The 15,544-nt window shown below is 41.1% G+C and overlaps 1 protein-coding gene across 1 annotated transcript in view; it reads right to left on the reverse strand.

Annotated features, from left to right (window-relative positions):
• Nucleotides 1–274: 274 nt before the first annotated feature.
• The window catches only part of parn (poly(A)-specific ribonuclease (deadenylation nuclease)), a 37,524-nt gene continuing 22,254 nt past the window's right edge, over nucleotides 275–15,544 (reverse strand). The window contains exons 16-26 of the mRNA XM_061984156.1: nucleotides 13,828–13,903; nucleotides 13,651–13,761; nucleotides 13,521–13,590; nucleotides 13,389–13,444; nucleotides 13,002–13,088; nucleotides 12,842–12,916; nucleotides 8,406–8,565; nucleotides 8,156–8,274; nucleotides 4,006–4,048; nucleotides 3,741–3,895; nucleotides 275–1,032 (exon numbers count right to left, since the gene is read on the reverse strand). Of these exons, the coding sequence (XP_061840140.1) occupies nucleotides 989–1,032; nucleotides 3,741–3,895; nucleotides 4,006–4,048; nucleotides 8,156–8,274; nucleotides 8,406–8,565; nucleotides 12,842–12,916; nucleotides 13,002–13,088; nucleotides 13,389–13,444; nucleotides 13,521–13,590; nucleotides 13,651–13,761; nucleotides 13,828–13,903 (996 nt within the window). The 3' untranslated portion in view covers nucleotides 275–988. The remainder of the gene's footprint in view (nucleotides 1,033–3,740; nucleotides 3,896–4,005; nucleotides 4,049–8,155; nucleotides 8,275–8,405; nucleotides 8,566–12,841; nucleotides 12,917–13,001; nucleotides 13,089–13,388; nucleotides 13,445–13,520; nucleotides 13,591–13,650; nucleotides 13,762–13,827; nucleotides 13,904–15,544) is intronic.

Raw genomic sequence — 15,544 nt, forward strand, 5'->3', positions numbered from 1 at the left:
CGGGAGAGGCGCTGAATTTCGGGAGTCTCCCGGAAAATTCGGGAGGGTTGGCAAGTATGAGATATATATATATATATATATATATATATATATATATACATGTGTGTGTGTGTGTGTATTTATGTATATATACACACACACGAGCCGGAAGTACATGTTTAAAAATACACATTAAAATGAAAAATATTAGTAACACTTTTCCAATAAAATATTATCGAATATAACCCGTGCATATTTAAGGCTATTGTGACACAGAATAAAGCAGAGGCAGAAATAGTAAGAAAATTCTTTAATTTTTTCCCCTTTTTTTCCAAGGAGATTTTTTTACATGTTTTACCAAAGAACATACATTTACACGTTTTCAATAGACGCTGGTTACAAAAACAAACATCTGTACAAAAACAAACAAAAGCACCTCTGGAGGAGTGAAATTACAGCTCTAATAAATTATCACATTATTGTTGATACATTTATATATATATATATATATATGCTGGATAAAACAGAAGTTGATCGTTTTACATTTTTTCTAAAAAAAAAAAAAAAAAGAATTTTTTTTAAATACACATTATAAACCCTGATGTTGTAAACTACATAACTTGTCGAGTGGCAGCTTATGGAATTAACAAACACACACACATTAACGCTCATCTTTCGTGTGAACACACGCACACAGTAAAATACACCGTGAGTCAAAAGGGGACGGCGCCATAAAAATGACTCCAGCGTGGGCTGTGGCGCTCGATGCCAGTATTCTCACTTAACGTATAAAATAACTTGGAAAAACAAAATGATTTTCAATTTCAGATTGTGTGTTTAAACCAGAAGACTTGTCACATATGGCTTGTATTGATTTGAGTAGTAGTACCAGGCCACACCTGCCCAAGAGGAGGCCCCCAGCTATGTAACGACCTCGCAGAAGAGTCCAAGTGCTTCGGGGGGGGGGGGAGCATTAAGAGCGGCGGCGGCGGCACGCCTCTTCTTCCTGCTACCACACCTGAGGAACCTCAAAGAGTGGTGATGTTCCAGCAGCTGCACAAAAACAAAAAAACACATAAAGGGAACAATTGCCTGTATTTTGATGTCAAGTGTCAAGTGAGCCATCAAAACTACAATTCATTCATATTCCGGACATTAAGTCGCTACTTTTTTCTCATACTTTGAACCCTGAGGCTTATAAGACGAAACAGCTAATGTAAAGATTTTTTTTCCTGCTGGTGGAAATAATATGAAACCAAAAAACAAGCAACTGCATTTGAGAATGTGTTTTGTTTGTGATATGTCGCCATCTTCTGGACGAGTTCGCTCACTGCAGTTGCTGCAGTGTCCTTCCGTTTACCGGTAGAGCTTCTAACCCAGGCCTGGGCAATCATTTTGACTCGAGGGCCAAATTTAGAGAAAAAAATGTGCCTTGGGGCCGGTATGTCTGATTTTTAGGAACACTAATACAAAACCTCACAATAATGTCTGATTGAAAGCTAAAAACGTTATGACAGTCCGCCTTAAAAAAACGGAATGGAATTTTACGTTTTTTTACTGAATGAGACACCCAGAATGTACATGACAATAAAGCATGTGGGATTTACAATATTAACTATGAACGATAAAACACTGAATATTGACAATATATGAACGTCACACCCCCTCGCGATCAACATATTTTACAATGAAGCGAAATGCAACAAAAATGCAACAAAACAGCGAAATATGAACGCAAAGGGTGTTGTTGTTGTAAAAATCTCCTTCAGCGTCTGTCCGACACCCGCATTTCAGGCTCCCCACCCACACTGCTTAGTGCCTCGTCTGAGCTGCTGTGACTTAGATTACCATCCATTTTCTACCGCTTATTCCCTTTGGGGTCGCGGGGGGCGCTGGAGCCTATCTCAGCTACAATCGGGCGGAAGGCGGGGTACACCCTGGACAAGTCGCCACCTCATCGCAGGGCCAACACAGATAGACAGACAACATTCACACTCACATCCACACACTAGGGCCAATTTAGTGTTGCCAATCAACTTATCCCCAGGTGCATGTCTTTGGAGGTGGGAGGAAGCCAGAGTACCCGGAGGGAACCCACGCAGTCACGGGGAGGACATGCAAACTCCACACAGAAAGATCCCGAGCCCGGGATTGAACCCAAGACTACTCAGGACCTTCGTATTGTGAGGCAGATGCACTAACCCCTCTGCCACCGTGAAGCCCACTTAGATTACCATAGTAACTAATTAGATGACCATAGTAACTAGTATATCATGCAAAAGCACAGATTCCAACCATTGAAATACTTAGTATAGTTCAAGACTTACGGTCATTTGAAAACATCACTGCACATCATAATGGCAGCTACACTTTACATCTTAAAGGTCTAAAAAAATGATTTGGGAATGTCCGGCGGGCCAGATTGAAAAGCTTAACGGGCCGCATGTGGCCCCCGGGCCTTAATTTGCCCAGATCTGCTCAAACCGGAAGTGCAGTGCCGCTCAGTCTCTTAGCCGTCCGTAGCGTTTCTACTCTATTATAGGTTCTTCCTTTATCAGTCCATGCAACATTTCTAAGTTTGACAATATAACTAAAACTGTTAATACTTACTAAATCGTCCCATGTGTGAGGTCTGTAGGAGTGTTTTCATGCATATTTTTTACGCGCTATCGTAATGTAATGACGCTAACGTCGTTAGCATTAGGTAATATGCTAACACTTTTATGAGTGTGAGTTTGATTTCGAACATGCAAGCATACAACATGATACATCACAATTTCCAGTTTCTCTTTTCAACATGTTCGAAAAGGAGTAGGAAGAAGCAGAGCTTATTTAATCCTACCCCTTTTCTTTTACAAAACAGTTGCTAAAAATTTAGTTCACTTCCTGTTCTCAATTTATTCACAATATACTCCATAAGTAATCACAATAAAAATAAATAAAGAAATAAATACTCGGTGAAGTAAGTTACATTTCATATGGTGAGATAAGTAAGATTATTTTGAAAATGAACGGATGGATGGATGAAATAAATTCTGAATGTTTATCATGGTTCTTCTTTGTACTTTGTAAACACTTTAAGTTTGAAGAGTTTCTTAAGGTGGATCATATTAGTGCATTGTTTGATTGCTTTGCTAAATCCATTCCATAATTTAATTCCACAATAGGCGGCAATAATTTGTTAAATGCTTTATATAAGATTATTAATGTATTATATTTAACAAGGTCATCAAATTTGAGCAACTTTGATTGCATAAACAGATTATGAGTATGTTCTAAATAACCAACGTTGTGAATGATCCACACTGCTCTTTTCTGTAATATAATCAAAGGATGAATTGTGTTGCGGTAAGTATTCCCCCATACTTATTCTGACTGAGGGTCTGTGTTAGTATTATTACATTACAATGGCATTATTTTTGTATTGTTTCAATTTCACAAATTCCTCAGTAAATTCACAAAAAATTCACCGTGGAGTTATTGAGTCTTTTCAACTGATTGGACAGCTAGCTACGACAGCTAGTGGGTCCATGACGATGACTTCTGTTTTGCTTGATCAGCCGTTTTACTGCCGTGTTACAGACCTCGTTTGGAAACAACTAAGGTATGTAAATAAACATTTACAGAATATTTTTCTGTAAATAACTCATTTGACAACATATATATCTGCGGTGTGGCTAATATATGGAAAAATATTTTCCCCCTAAAATTTAGTGGGTGTGTGGAATATACCGGTGCGCTCTGTAGTCTGGAAAACATACCTTCAGACTTTTTCTTGTTCTTTTGACTTTTGCGCCCAGGTACGGCGGCCGCCTGTTGCCAGGTGAGCGTCCCCTCGGCGTCTTTCGCGTGATCCGGAGTACCGGGACTGTCCTCCTCGGGGACGGGACTCGACCCGGGGGACTGCGATGCCTCCCTGCAGGATGCAGCGCACGCGGAGAGAGACAGGTTGTCAAGATGGAAGTAAAAAAATAAATAAATAAAAATAAAAAACAAGACGAAAAGAAGGCGAATGATGTGTCTTACGTGGTCTTGAGCCATCCTTCTGATGTCTTACTCTCCACAACTTCTACAAAAGAGTCCAAGCGCACACATTAAGGCCATATTCCAAAACATCTGAATCCTAATGTTACCATATCGCCTGAACGGTGTTATGACTCTGGGGTTTCCCGATTCAATATTGGTCCAACAGCAGCAAAAAAAACGTTGAATTATACGGGCTTGCATGTAAAATATCCGATATAAGCGCTTGTGCAAAGATGGACAGAAAGTTAACATGTAAATGTTCTCCAATAAGCACACAAGGTTGGTCTTTTCTTCTATTTCAGTCATTAAAAAAAGAAGAAGAAAAAAGCTGGCAGCTACACAACAGCTAAGCACACAAGCTATACATACGTAATAATTAATTAAACAATGGTACAGTCTAAAACAGTACATTGGTCAGTATAAACAAATATCAAATAATTATAGTTGTATATTAATTACACATGCAAAGTCTCCAAGGCAGAATCGCATTAAAAAGTATCCAGTAACAAACGTGTCCACATTATGCAGCTCACTGTGTCGTGGGCTTAAACGTCATAAATTATCGTGGCCACCAGGTAAGGCCAACAACAATTACCACTCCACTTCAACTTCAAGACAGCATAAGTCAATTCCAGAAGGTTAATAAATAGTTTAGGGTTTTTCATACCTAACATTGTTCTCGGTTTGATAGATTTCACTTGATCAAAACTTTTCTAGCATTCCACTAAAAAAAATCATATTCAAATTTCGATTCTAAATCGATTCATAATTTTCAAAAATATATTAAAAACAATTATATATATATATATATATATATATATATATATATATACACACATTAGAGATGCGCGGTTTGCGGGCACAACCGCGGAGTCCGCGGATTATCCGCGGATCAAGTGGATGAAATTTAAAAAAATTAGATTTTATCCGCGGGTCGGGTGGTTGAAATAAAAAAAAATTAGATTTTAAATAGATTCAGGCGGGTGGCAGTTAAACCAATTCGGAAATATATATACATAGTTAAATGTTGTTACCCACATACGAAAAACGAGCAGGCACCTGCAGCATATGCCACAACAGAAGAAAAAAAAAAAAAAGAGATGGACACTTTTACGGAGCGGAGAAGGGACGCCACGCCGGGGCCCGGGACCGAGGCCCCTTCCCCCGAGAGGGCCCCACCGGGAGCCGTAGCTGAGGCGATCCGCAAGAAGGACCCGACGCACGTCCAGGGTCACCACCGCGCCCACCGCACCGACACCCCGCCTCGTCCGCCTTCGCGCAGCAGGTAAGCAGCTTACCTGCCCGCCACCCCCGTGGCCGGGGGCTCGTAACAGGGGTCACTCCGCGCGCTCCGCCCGCGCAGCTTACCTGCCCGCCACCCCTGTTGCCGGGGGCGCGTAACAGGGGTCACTCCGCGCGCAGTGCGCTCACGAAAGGGGTGGGGCTCACCCTGGTTGATATAGACAGCAGCGAGACGTGCTTGGAGGTGCGCTCAGCGCGGCTCCCATATGATTGCGCACTGGTGTGCGTCTGGGTCGTGACAGTGTGGCACGCGAATGTCTGTGCTGCATTGGATCAGTCTCCTTTCTTTAACAGGCAAAAGCTTTATAACCTCACTAATGCCTTGCATCGTCTATATTACCGTATTTTCCGCACTATAAGGCGCACCTAAAAACCACAAACTTTCTCAAAAGCTGACAGTGCGCCTTATAACCCGGTGCGCTTTATATATGGATAAATATTAAGATTCATTTTCATAAAGTTTAGGTCTCGCAACTACGGTAAACAGCCGCCATCTTTTTTCCCCGTAGAAGAAGCGCGCGGTGCATGCTGGGATATGTGACGTTTCATTTCCATTTGTGTGTTTATGTAAAGACCCCAAAATGGCTCCTATTAAGTGTGTTGTCTGTCTAATTATAAATAATGCAGACGAGGCGTGTTAACTGAGTTCTCAACGTTTTCTCACAGCGTGCTCATAACCACATTCGAACTCCCAGCATAGAACAACGCTTCTCAGGGATACCGCGCATGCTCGTAACTATCGTTGCATGCTGGGTAGTGTAGTTGTTATATTTGCTAGCTCATAACAGCACATTGAGAGACACGCTTACGCGCTTAATTCAATACTCGCCGTCATTCCGGGTGGATTGACAAAAGACCTCCAGCCGCTAGATATTGGTGTCAACAGGGCATTCGAAGCTAGACTGCTAACTGCGTGGGAACGTCTCAGGGCTACCGCGCATGCTCGTAACTATCGTTGCATGCTGGGTAGTGTAGTTGTTATATTTGCTAGCTCATAACAGCACATTGAGAGACACGCTTACGCGCTTAATTCAATACTCGCCGTCATTCCGGGTGGATTGACAAAAGACCTCCAGCCGCTAGATATTGGTGTCAACAGGGCATTCGAAGCTAGACTGCTAACTGCTTGGGAACTTCTCAGGGCTACCGCGCATGCTCGTAACTATCGTTGCATGCTGGGTAGTGTAGTTGTTATATTTGCTAGCTCATAACAGCACATTGAGAGACACGCTTACGCGCTTAATTCAATACTCGCCGTCATTCCGGGTGGATTGACAAAAGACCTCCAGCCGCTAGATATTGGTGTCAACTGGGCATTCGAAGCTAGACTGCTAACTGCGTGGGAACTTCTCAGGGCTACCGCGCATGCTCGTAACTATCGTTGCATGCTGGGTAGTGTAGTTGTTATATTTGCTAGCTCATAACAGCACATTGAGAGACACGCTTACGCGCTTAATTCAATACTCGCCGTCATTCCGGGTGGATTGACAAAAGACCTCCAGCCGCTAGATATTGGTGTCAACAGGGCATTCGAAGCTAGACTGCTAACTGCGTGGGAACAATGGAAGACAGAAGGCGAACACACCTTCACTAAGACGAGGAGGCAGCGCCAGACGACGCCAACATCTGCCAGTGGATCGTAAATTTGCCCAACTTTTCACTTCGGACACCGAAGACGAAGGATTTACGAATGAAGAATAACTTCAGAAAGTGAGCGCTATGTTTATTTTGTGTGTTGTGACATTAACGTTCGAGCAACATTATGTTGCTATTGCTCTGCACTATTTTGAATTTTACTATGTTTGTGATTGCACATTTGCGTACATTTTGGGAGTGAACAGAGTTGTTAGAACGCTGGTTTTTAATATATTATTAAAGTTTGACTGACCTATCTGACTGTTTTTTTGACATTCCCTTTAGCGCAGCGTAGGCGCGGCTTATAGTCCGGGGCGGCTTATTGGTGGACAAAGTTATGAAATATGTAATTCATTGAAGGTGCGGCTAATAATCCGGTGCGCCTTATAGTGCGGAAAATACGGTAGATATATAACAACGGGCGGGTGCGGTTCTGATCAAATGTTACATCGGGTGGATGGCGGATGGTTGACGACTTTCTGATGCGGTTGCGCATGAAATAATTGCCTATCCGTGCATCTCTAATATACATATATATATTTATATATATACACAAAAAAATATACATATTTTTTCAATAAATTTTTTTTTTATATATACATACATATATAATTTTCTAATTATTGAAAAAAAATAACAATAAAAAAAATAATTATATATATATATAATTTTTTTTTAATTGAAAAAATATGTATAATATATAATTTTCTAATTAAAAATAAAAATAAAATAAAAAAGATTATATATATATATATATATATATATATATAAATATAATTTTTAAAATTATTTTTAATGAGATTTAATTGAAAAAAAAAAAAAAATGTTTAGGCCATCTCCATGCAACCAGAAGGAGCTCTTCTAATCTGTAACCTGTTCTGAAAGAAGTTTCATTATAATTATTATACATTACCAAAATCGGTTTCAAATCGAAAATCGTGTCAAATCGAGAATCGACTCTGAATCGAACAGTCACCCCAGGAATCGGAATTTGATCAAATCATTAGGTGCGCAAAGATTCACACCCCTAAATTCCACACTACAAAATAAAAGTATGCATGATGCCTTCTGATATTGTATCATTATCGGTAGTGAAAAAGTTGCATCAAGACACCTATAGCGGCGACAGGTTTGACCATGGAACTGATTAGTTCTATTTCTTGCCTTTACCTTGTGACAATGGCCAACAATGGCTTAAAAAACAAACACACACCGTCAGTTTTCATCTTCTTGCCCGCCGTGCTGTCCGAGTAAGAGTAGTTACTCCAGCCGTCAACTGCGCCAGCTTCACCTTGTTCCAGCTGAACGGGACTGATGCTTCGTTTCAGAGCCCTGGACCACACACACACATGGGCATCAGCTTGTTTTGCTCCATGACAATGGACCACAGTACCAACAAATACTGGAGCATGATTACAAGTCATGCGTTTGTGTGGAAAATCAGTTTAAAAAAGGTGTCATACCGGGAGTATCCAGAGGGGGTGTAGTGAGGCTTTACCCAGCAGTCCTCCTTCCAGAATTTGGAAGTGTGAGCCATCTTGTCTTTGTCCTGCTGCTTGCCTCGGATGTACTCGGCGTACGTCTGGATCTTGTAGCTCTCTGCATAGCGGCTGGTGTTCATGGCTGAACACAACAACAACAGCGGCAAAGATAAGACCTCATGCGACTGTCCTGATGGCTCCAATTAACACCTTTCGCCAATTAACTGTTGCCCGGCGCTTGGTCTACAAAGCGGTGTCAGGAGGATTCTATTAACAGCCCTGGCTGTGGGCAACCTTTTGTTTTAAGAAGAAGAAAAAAGAAAAGAAAAAACTTTTGTAAGACGAAGACAGTCTAATTTGTGGCAGCCCGCAACGGATACACGTTGACCACCAAGAACACATTGGGCGCAATTGGTTGCCTTTGCTCAAAAACACATTATAATGGGACTGACTATGTGTGAATGAAACTTTTAGTTCCATCTCCGTAAAGTAAATGGCAACGTAACTGTGTTCCAACACTTATCACATGAAGTAGAGATGTCCGTTAATGGCTTTTTTGCCGATATCTGATATTCCGATATTGTCCAACTCTTAATTACCGATATCAACCGATACCGATATATACAGTCGTGGAATTAACACATTATTATGCCTAATTTTGTTGTGATGCCCCGCTGGATGCATTAAACAATGTAAAAAGGTTTTCCAAAATAAATCAACTAAAGTTGTGGAAAAAAATGCCAACATGGCACTGCCATATTTATTATTGAAGTCACAAAGTGCATTTTTTTTTAACATGCCTCAAAACAGCAGCTTGGAATTTGGGACATGCTCTCCCTGAGAGAGCATGAGGAGGTTGAGGTGGGCGGGGTTTGGTAGGGGGGTGTATATTGTAGCGTCCCGGAAGAGTTAGTGCTGCAAGGGATTCTGGGTATTTGTTCTGTTGTGTTTATGTTGTGTTACGGTGCGGATGTTCTCCCGAAATGTGTTTGTCATTCTTGTTTGGTGTGGGTTCACAGTGTGGCGCATATTTGTAACAGTGTTAAAGTTGTTTATACGGCCACCCTCAGTGTGACCTGTATGGCTGTTGACCAAGTATGAATTGCATTCACTTGTGTGTGTGAAAAGCCGTAGATATTATGTGACTGGGCCGGCACGCAAAGGCAGTGCCTTTAAGGTTTATTGGCGCGCTGTACTTCTCCCTACGTCTGTGTACACAGCGCCGTTTTAAGAAGTCATAAATTTTACTTTTTGAAACCGATAATTTTGAAACCGATACCGATAATTCCCGATATTACATTTTAAAGCATTTATCAGCCGATAATATCGGACATCTCTAACATGAAGCCATCTGACAGAGAATATGATGCCAATATGGATACTTTTCATATAGTTAGTGCCCCGTAGATCAGTGTTACTTAACCATACCACACCTGTGTGATGTCTGTAGGAGTGTTTTCATGCATATTTGTACGTGCTATCATATTCAATCAATCAATCAATCAATCAATGTTTATTTATATAGCCCTAAATCACAAAAGTCTCAAATATTGTAATTAAGCTAGCATCGTTAGCATTAGCGAATAAGCTAACACGTTTAGTCCATTGTTGGGCCGCTAAAAATATGTTTCTCAGCTGTGGTCCGTATGGGTCGTAGCGGTGCTCAGTTGTAATACATTTTTCCACCAATTGTGGCAGTAATGACAATATCAAACAAAAATAAATCTAGAGCTTAAGTCATAGAGGAGTTTCTTAAGCGCAAAAATTATGACTCAAGTGGAGCAGTTGTATTTTCAATTGTACTTTAATTTTATTGACAGATAACCTTTATTATCATCGACTATAAGCCACTACTTTTTTTAACGACACTTCGAACCCTGCGGCTTATAAAACAGTACGGCTAATTTATGGGGTTTTTTCCCCCACCGACAGCTATAATGCCAATAGTAAAAACAAAAAACAAAGACACTGAAAAGGTGGGTTATTGATTGTGCTATGGCGCCATCTTTTGGACAAATCCGCTCACTGTAAGTTCTGCAGTGCACCTCTGTTTAGACTGAGCTTTCAACAGGAAGTAAAAGTGCCATTCCGCCTTATAGACGTCCATAGCGTTTCTACTCGTATGGATTCTTTATTCATCCCTCCAAGCAATGTTTGTAAGTTTGACAATATAACTAAAACTATTCTCACTTACTAAACCGTCCCCTGTGTGATGTCTGTAGGAGTGTTTTCATGCATATTTGTACGTGCTATCATATTGTAATGAAGCTAGCATTGTTAGCATTAGCGAATAAGCTAACACGTTTAAAAGTGTCTGCATTATTAAAGCTAGCCTCCCCAGCTAGTGGCTTCATGATGATGACGACTTCTATTTTGTTTGATCAGCCGTTGTACTGCCGTGTTACTGGCACTGTTTGGAAACAATTCAGGTATGTAAATAAACATTCACAAATCTTTCTGTGTAAATGACTAATTTCACAAAGTATATATATGTGGCTTTTTTTTTCTTTTAAAATTTAATGGGTGAAAAATACTGAAAAATATACGGTAGTTAGAATTTATTTTAGCATTGCGTAATTGTATATACTTTTTTAAATACATTTTAATAACTACCTTCTTTTGCATTCTATTTGATTAGTATTTATTTTTTGTAATCAGTCTGACCTTAGCCTTACCGTATTTTCCGCACTATAAGGCGCACCTAAAAACCACAATTTTTCTCAAAAGCTGACAGTGCGCCTTATAACCCGGTGCGCTTTATTACGATTCATTTTCATAAAGTTTCGGTCTCGCAACTTCGGTAAACAGCCGCCATCTTTTTTCCCGGTAGAACAGGAAGCGCTTCTTCTTCTACGCAAGCAACCGCCAAGGAAAGCACCCGCCCCCATAGAACAGGAAGCGCTTCACCCGCCCCCGGAAGAAGAAGAAAAAACGCGCGGATATCACCGTACGTTTCATTTCCTGTTTACATCTGTAAAGACCACAAAATGGCTCCTACTAAGCGATCCGGTTCATAAAAAGACGCAATCTCTCCATCCGCACACGGATTACTACCGTATTTCACAGCTGATATTCCTGTGAACCGCACTGTGGAACGGGAGCACGTACGGTGAATATTCGCACCACAGGGAATGAGAAGTCATCCTTCACTGTGGTTCTAGCTTGCCATGCTAACTTCCACCCATGATGATATTCAAAAGGAAGACCTTGCCAAAAGAGACCTTTCCAGCCGGCGTCATCATAAAAGCTAACTCGAAGGGATGGATGGATGAAGAAAAGATGAGCGAGTGGTTAAGGGAAGTTTACGCGAAGAGGCCGGGTGGCTTTTTTCACACAGCTCCGAAGGCGAACACACCTTCACTAAGACGGGCAGATAGCGCCGGTCGACATACGCCAACATCTGCCAGTGGATCGTAAATGCCTGGGCAGATAGTTTCGGTCACAACTGTGGTCCGAGCTTTCCGGAAGGCAGGATTCACAGAACTGCTGCACAACAACAGCGACACTGAATCCGATGACTTCGACGAGGCGGAGCCGGCCATTTTTGGATCCCACGCTTGCGCAACTTTTCAATTCGGACACCGAAGACGAAGAATTCGAAGGATTTACGAATGAAGAATAACTTCAGAAGGTGAGCGCTATGTTTATTTTGTGTGTTGTGACATTAACGTTCGAGCAACATTATGTTGCTATTTATTGCTCTACACCATTTTGAATTTTACTATGTTTGTGATTGCACATTTGCGTACATTTTGGGACAGAGTTGTTAGAACGCTGGTTTTCAATATATTATTAAAGTTTGACTGAACTATCTGACTGTTTTTTTGACATTCACTTTAGCGCAGCGTTTTTTTGACATTCACTTTAGCGCAGCGTAGGCGCGGCTTATAGTCCGGGGCGGCTTATTGGTGGACAAAATTATGAAATATGTAATTCATAGAAGGTGCGGCTAATAATCCGGTGCGCCTTATAGTGCGGAAAATACGGTAATAATAAAAAAAAAAAATATTAATCTTCGATTAACACATGGTTTCGTAACATTTGACAATGCTTATCCTGTTAAACTCGAAGTGGGTTAAAGAGTCATTGAGTACTATCAAAACCAAGAGTAAGATTACTAATTAATTGTTAATATTTGAATGGGTCCCAGATCCCACTGTAGTGGAAAAGTTGGGCTTTGAGTTCAAAAAAGGTTAAAAAAAAAACCCTTCTGTAAATCATTAAAAAAAATCTAAATAAAAAAACTTAGCATTTTTTCTGATGTTATTGGACCCGCTGTACATAACATCGTGTCCTGTCTTCATTCTAATGTATGTCGAATCATTGAGTTACTAAAATGAACCTCTTATACACAAGTACTTTCAACTCAAGCCCTGTCCTTTTTGCACTTAAGGCACTGTAAATAAAAAGACACACACCTATTTGAACCTGGTCCGTTTGACTGAGGGACACGAAGGCAGAGGTGTCGTCCACCCATGAGACCTGGATGTTCCCTGAAAGGACGGCGAGGCGACAAGAAAGGTGAGCGAAACACAAACAGTACAATTCCTCACATGACGTGACATGAGGGATTCTTACCGAAGGCACTAAAGAGCTGGTAGAGGTCGCTGGTCTTCCATTCTTTAGGGAAGGTGACATAGAGTACGTTGTCCCGTTTGGGTTGCACTGGGACAGCAGAGATGGTCCATTAGAACATCAACACATTTTCCTCCCATCTAGTAGTCGGAATTAGCTTAATACTTTGGAAGTATTCGCACGCGCTGATATTTGAAATACTTTTCGGTCTGCTTTAAATTGTAATGAATTGTTTTTTAAATGGCGACGTAAATGAGAAGGGCTTTGATGGCACTATTTATAGGGGTATAAAAACCCATCACACAAGCCGCTTTACTCTTGTTGTGACCCCTGAGTCAAAAAGCTTGGATATCCCTGCTCTATTCTATTGTCGGATGCTAAAATACTCACAATCTGGTCCTGTGATGTTGAGGTAGGGAATATCAATTATTCTCATCAAGAACAGCCTTGAAAGGAAAAAGATGGCGATGAATAAGGGTTGGACTAGCGACACAAAGACAAGCAGAGCTGCATGTTGCTTACTTGTTGTAGAACGGCTCGATGAGTTTGGAGCGAGCTGAGACGTACGCTTTGGGCGGAGTCAGGAAGGAGCCTGAAAAGAGAGAACCAGTTAGAAGACTTTTCATTGGATGGAAACGTGTGAATGAACTACCCAGGAAGTTGGCCATGGAGATGAAGCAGCGGCCTGTGATGTAGGCGTCGTAGCCGGCCTCGTGCAGCTGCTCCTTGGCTGTGTTGTAGCTGGGAAAGCCTTCTGCCGCCTCTGAGAGCGAAACAATCGCCATTGACAAACACGTTGTGCTTTTTGAAAACGCGCGTGTTTACACACCAATTCGAGGAGCCTTGAAGGGGCTCTCGTTCAGCTGCTTCTCCAGCTCGGCCAGAGAAGTGTTGCTAATCATTTCCTGGAAGGTAGAAATACAACAAGTACAACTGATCAGCTAAAAGATACAATTCAACTCAGGATGTCCGATAATGGCTTTTTTGCCGGTATCCAATATTGTCCAACTCTTAATTACCGATTCCGATATCAACCGATACGATATATACAGTCGTGGAATTAACACATTATTATGCCTAATTTTGTTGTGATGCCCCGCTGGATGCATTAAACAATGTAACTTTACCATGAATTGATTAACGTGGACCCACACTTAAACAAGTTGAAAAACTTGTTCGGGTGTTACCATTTAGTGGTCAATTGTACGGAATATGTACTGTACTGTGCAATCTACCGTACTAATACAAGTTTCAATCAATCAATCAAAAACAAGGTTTTCCAAAATAAGAGAAGAACTTCTACTCCAGTTATGGAAAAAAGTGCCAACATGGCACTGCCAGATTTATTATTGAAGTCACAAAGTGCATTATTTTTTTTTAAATGCCTCAAAACTGTTTGGAATTTGGGACATGCTCTCCCTGAGATAATCCTGATACCCATTACAACTTTGGGAAATACTATACTTTGACTTTCACAAAGTGCTTTTTTTTTTTTTAAAACATGCCTCAAAACAACAGCTACAAAAAAACAATGAATGCACACAGCTTCAGTCTAGAGTATACTAGAGCATACTTGCCAACCTTGAGACCTCAGAATTCGGGAGATGGGGCGGGAGAAGGGGTTGAGGTGGTGGAGGGGGGAGGGCGGTGTTGAGGTGGGCGGGCGGGGTTTGGTGGTAGCGGGGGTGTATATTGTAGCGTCCCGGAAGAGTTAGTGCTGCAAGGGATTCTGGGCACCGTATTTTTCAGAGTATAAGTCGCACCGGAGTATAAGTCGCACCGGCCGAAAATGCATGATAAAGAAGGAAAAAAACATATATAAGTCGCACCGGAGTATAAGTCGCATTTTTTGGGGAAATGTATTTGATAATATTAAATACAGTAGCGTAGTAGGCCTAAGTATTCATTAAAAAAAGGCGAAGGTTTTATCCAACGGGTCAGGCTGATTACAAAACTAACCAAATATACTGCATAAAAAAGGACTCATAAATAACTGATTAAAAAAATAGATGTACGTTAAATAAACTAAATTAATAATAAATATGTTTTTTAACTAAATTGTCAATAAAATCAAAGTGCAGATAAAAGTACAGTTTCACCACTTTAGTCATAATTCCTGCGCTGAAGAAACTTCTCCATGATATAATTTCCCACATAAGTCGCTCCTGAGTATGAGTCGCACCCCCGGCCAACTATGAAAAAAACTGCGACTTATAGTCCGAAAAATACGGTATTTGTTCTGTTGTGTTACGGTGCGGATGTTCTCCCGAAATGTGTTTGTCATTCTTGTTTGGTGTGGGTTCACAGTGTGGCGCATATTTGTAACAGTGTTAAAGTTGTTTATACGGCCACCCTCAGTGTCACCTGTATGGCTGTTGATTAAGTATGCCTTGCATTCACATATGTGTGTGTAAAAGCAGCATAAATTATGTGACTGGGCCGGCACGCTGTTTGTATGGAGGAAAAGCGGATGTGACGACAGGTTGTAGAGGGTGCTTAAGGAAGTGCCTTTAAGGTACGCCCCCAATATTGTTGTCCGGGTGGAA

Source organism: Nerophis lumbriciformis, linkage group LG25 (assembly GCF_033978685.3).
Source record: "Nerophis lumbriciformis linkage group LG25, RoL_Nlum_v2.1, whole genome shotgun sequence".
NCBI lineage: Eukaryota > Metazoa > Chordata > Actinopteri > Syngnathiformes > Syngnathidae > Nerophis > Nerophis lumbriciformis.